This window comes from Montipora foliosa, chromosome 4 (genome assembly GCF_036669935.1).
Source record: "Montipora foliosa isolate CH-2021 chromosome 4, ASM3666993v2, whole genome shotgun sequence".
NCBI lineage: Eukaryota > Metazoa > Cnidaria > Anthozoa > Scleractinia > Acroporidae > Montipora > Montipora foliosa.
The window spans coordinates 18,835,080-18,840,079 of NC_090872.1; the positions used below are offsets into that span (position 1 = coordinate 18,835,080).

A 5,000-nucleotide genomic window follows, 5' to 3' on the forward strand; every position below is an offset into this window, starting at 1 on the left:
ACTTCACACATTACCTTCTAATAGTTAAGACTAAAGTCTGTTGAAATGTAAGTGCTACATGGCCAACGTTTGCAAAAACGTAACCCTTCCTTTTGATGTGAGAAGGACAGAATTTTCTCTTTTCTTTCCTTTAGTGCTAAATTAATCAAACACCACTGTATTTTTGCAGGCTCGAGTTGAGACTAATTGGAACCTCTTCTTTTAAAAAACAAAATGGCGACCAAAATTGTATCCCTGGCGACTTTTTTAGAAAGTGAAAGTCGCCAAAAGGCGACTTACAAAAACACTTAGCTTGGTGCTGTGCTGTAATTAAGAGGAACTGTCGTTAAGTGGACCTGTAATTAAGTAGATATGTAACTAAGTAGCACTACTATGTTTTTTTTCCCACTGTATTATTATTATTATTATTATTATTATTATCAATTTTATTTTTTTGATTGTTTTTTTTTTGGTTTAATTAAAATAATAATAATAATAAAATTAATAATAATAATAATAATAATAATATACAATAATAATGATTAAAAAAAAAGTGGTTTTCAAAGCTGGCTTTAAAGTAGCTGATAGAGAAATCTTCGGCAGGGTTTCCTTACATTGTAAAAGAATGTAGGCGTGCTTAGATTTATCAGGACTGGCGTTACTCGTAAATCGGACATCTCTGCCTCTTTCTCTTTCGTTTTTTGCGCAAATTACTAGACCGTAATTAGGCGTTCCGTTCCTCCAGCGTCTAACTGCATCGGTGACGTCAAACCTCACGAAACCCTTTGGGGTAGAGCGCGATATTGTAACTGTTCCCCCAACTGGATTAGCTTCAGCATCAGTACTATCCAGACCAACTCCTGGCGATGACCAAACAACACCCGAAAGGCGATGAGAGCTAGTCGCCTGAGCCTCTCTCCAGGACTTCTTCATTAAATGCAGCTCCAAAGTCCGATTAATGAAAGGAACAGCTTCTTCAGTCTGATAGCTCGCCTTATGGGAATATTCGTAATACAGGAACATCGTGGCAGATTCACTCTGGAAAGGTTTGCAAATGGTGGGCGGATTCTCAAACTGCACCAGGGATCGTTTGTTCGGAAATCCTGGATGTTGGGCTACAATGAGATACCACAAATAGTTAAAATTCGTGCTTGCACGTTCCAGTGTGACATCTTGGGTCACATCAAGCCTGTAAACCTTAGTAAAACCGCCATATTGCACAGCTGTAGTACTCACAGTGTTTTTCAAGGCCGGCTTTAAAGTAGTTGATGGAGAAATCTTCGGCAGGGTTTCGTTACACTCTAAAAGAATGTAGGCGTGCTTAGATTTATCAGTACTGGCGTTACTCGTAAATCGGACATCTCTGCCTCTTTCTCTTTCGTTTTTTGCGCGAATTACTAGACCGTAATTAGGCGTTCCGTTCCTCCAGCGTCTAACTGCATCGGTGACGTCAAAGCTCACGAAACCCTTTGGGGTAGAGCGGGATATTGTAACTGTTCCCCCAACTGGATTAGCTTCAGCATCAGTACCATCCAGACCAACTCCTGGCGATGACCAAACAACACCCGAAAGGCGATGAGAGCTAGTCGCCTGAGCCTCTCTCCAGGACTTCTTCATTAAATGCAGCTCCAAAGTCCGATTAATGAAAGGAACAGTTTCTTCAGTCTCATAGCTCGCCTTATGAGAATATTCGTAATACAGGAACATCGTGGCAGATTCAATCTGGAAAGGTTTGCAAATGGTAGGCGGATTCTCAAACTGCACCAGGGATCGTTTGTTCGGAAATCCTGGATGTTGGGCTACAATGAGATACCGCAAATAGTTAAAGTTCGTGCTTGCACGTTCCATTGTGACATCTTGGGTCACATCAAGCCTGTACACCTTAATAAACCAGCCATATTGCACAGCTGTGGTACTCACAGTGTTTTTCAAAGCCGGCTTTAAAGTAGTACTTGCACGTTCCAGTGTGACATCTTGGGTCACATCAGGCCTGTAAACCTTACTAAACCCGCCATATTGCACAGCTGTGGTACTCACAGTGTTTTTCAAGGCCGGCGTTAAAGTAACTGATGGAGAAATCTTTGGCAGGGTTTCGTTACACTCTAAAAGAATGTAGGCGTGCTTAGATTTATCAGGACTGGCGTTACTCGTAAATCGGACATCTCTGCCTCTTTCTCTTTCGTTTTTTGCGCGAATTACTAGACCGTAATTAGGCGTTCCGTTCCTCCAGCGTCTAACTGCATCGGTGACGTCAAACCTCACGAAACCCTTTGGGGTAGAGCGGAATATTGTAACTGTTCCCCCAACTGGATTAGCTTCAGCATCAGTACCATCCAGACCAACTCCTGGCGATGACCAAACAACACCCGAAAGGCGATGAGAGCTAGTCGCCTGAGCCTCTCTCCAGGACTTCTTCATTAAATGCAGCTCCAAAGTCCGATTAATGAAAGGAACAGCTTCTTCAGTCTCATAGCTCGCCTTATGGGAATATTCGTAATACAGGAACATCGTGGCCGATTCAATCTGGAAAGGTTTGCAAATGGTAGTCGGATTCTCAAACTGCACCAGGGATCGTTTGTTCGGAAATCCTGGATGTTGGGCTACAATGAGATACCGCAAATAGTTAAAGTTCGTGCTTGCACGTTCCATTGTGACATCTTGGGTCACATCAAGCCTGTACACCTTAGTAAACCAGCCATATTGCACAGCTGTGGTACTCACACTGTTTTTCAAAGCCGGCTTTAAAGTAGTACTTGCACGTTCCAGTGTGACATCTTGGGTCACATCTGGCCTGTAAACCTTACTAAACCCGCCATATTGCACAGCTGTGGTACTCACAGTGTTTTTCAAGGCCGGCGTTAAAGTAACTGATGGAGAAATCTTCGGCAGGGTTTCGTTACACTCTAAAAGAATGTAGGCGTGCTTAGATTTATCAGGACTGGCGTTACTCGTAAATCGGACATCTCTGCCTCTTTCTCGTTCGTTTCTTGCGCGAATTACTAGACCGTAATTAGGCGTTCCGTTCCTCCAGCGTCTAACTGCATCGGTGACGTCAAACCTCACGAAACCCTTTGGGGTAGAGCGGGATATTGTAACTGTTCCCCCAACTGGATTAGCTTCAGCATCAGTACCATCCAGACCAACTCCTGGCGATGACCAAACAACACCCGAAAGGCGATGAGAGCTAGTCGCCTGAGCCTCTCTCCAGGACTTCTTCATTAAATGCAGCTCCAAAGTCCGATTAATGAAAGGAACAGTTTCTTCAGTCTCATAGCTCGCCTTATGAGAATATTCGTAATACAGGAACATCGTGGCAGATTCAATCTGGAAAGGTTTGCAAATGGTAGGCGGATTCTCAAACTGCACCAGGGATCGTTTGTTCGGAAATCCTGGATGTTGGGCTACAATGAGATACCGCAAATAGTTAAAGTTCGTGCTTGCACGTTCCATTGTGACATCTTGGGTCACATCAAGCCTGTACACCTTAATAAACCAGCCATATTGCACAGCTGTGGTACTCACAGTGTTTTTCAAAGCCGGCTTTAAAGTAGTACTTGCACGTTCCAGTGTGACATCTTGGGTCACATCAGGCCTGTAAACCTTACTAAACCCGCCATATTGCACAGCTGTGGTACTCACAGTGTTTTTCAAGGCCGGCGTTAAAGTAACTGATGGAGAAATCTTTGGCAGGGTTTCGTTACACTCTAAAAGAATGTAGGCGTGCTTAGATTTATCAGGACTGGCGTTACTCGTAAATCGGACATCTCTGCCTCTTTCTCTTTCGTTTTTTGCGCGAATTACTAGACCGTAATTAGGCGTTCCGTTCCTCCAGCGTCTAACTGCATCGGTGACGTCAAACCTCACGAAACCCTTTGGGGTAGAGCGGAATATTGTAACTGTTCCCCCAACTGGATTAGCTTCAGCATCAGTACCATCCAGACCAACTCCTGGCGATGACCAAACAACACCCGAAAGGCGATGAGAGCTAGTCGCCTGAGCCTCTCTCCAGGACTTCTTCATTAAATGCAGCTCCAAAGTCCGATTAATGAAAGGAACAGTTTCTTCAGTCTCATAGCTCGCCTTATGAGAATATTCGTAATACAGGAACATCGTGGCAGATTCAATCTGGAAAGGTTTGCAAATGGTAGTCGGATTCTCAAACTGCACCAGGGATCGTTTGTTCGGAAATCCTGGATGTTGGGCTACAATGAGGTACTGCAAATAGTTAAAATTCGTGCTTGCACGTTCCAGTGTGACATCTTGGGTCACATCAAGCCTGTAAACCTTACTAAACCCGCCATATTGCACAGCTGTGGTACTCACAGAGTTTTTCAAAGCCGGCTTTAAAGTAGTACTTGCACGTTCCAGTGTGACATCTTGGGTCACATCAGACCTGTAAACCTTACTAAACCCGCCATATTGCACAGCTGTGGTACTCACAGTGTTTTTCAAGGCCGGCTTTAAAGTAGCTGATGGAGAAATCTTCGGCAGGGTTTCGTTACACTCTAAAAGAATGTAGGCGTGCTTAGATTTATCAGGACTGGCGTTACTCGTAAATCGGACATCTCTGCCTCTTTCTCTTTCGTTTCTTGCGCGAATTACTAGACCGTAATTAGGCGTTCCGTTCCTCCAGCGTCTAACTGCATCGGTGACGTCAAACCTCACGAAACCCTTTGGGGTAGAGCGGGATATTGTAACTGTACCCCCAACTGGATTAGCTTCAGCATCAGTACCATCCAGACCAACTCCTGGCGATGACCAAACAACACCCGAAAGGCGATGAGAGCTAGTCGCCTGAGCCTCTCTCCAGGACTTCTTCATTAAATGCAGCTCCAAAGTCCGATTAATGAAAGGAACAGTTTCTTCAGTCTCATAGCTCGCCTTATGAGAATATTCGTAATACAGGAACATCGTGGCAGATTCAATCTGGAAAGGTTTGCAAATGGTAGGCGGATTCTCAAACTGCACCAGGGATCGTTTGTTCGGAAATCCTGGATGTTGGGCTACAATGAGGTACTGCA

The 5,000-nt window shown here is 44.3% G+C and overlaps 1 protein-coding gene across 1 annotated transcript in view; it reads right to left on the reverse strand.

Annotated features, from left to right (window-relative positions):
- Positions 1-309: 309 nt before the first annotated feature.
- LOC138001089 (uncharacterized) overlaps positions 310-5,000 on the reverse strand; it is a 15,296-nt gene continuing 10,605 nt past the window's right edge. The window contains exons 2-3 of the mRNA XM_068847754.1: positions 594-5,000; positions 310-335 (exon numbers count right to left, since the gene is read on the reverse strand). The exon at positions 594-5,000 is cut by the window's right edge and continues 155 nt beyond it. Coding sequence (XP_068703855.1) covers positions 310-335; positions 594-5,000 — 4,433 coding nt within the window. The remainder of the gene's footprint in view (positions 336-593) is intronic.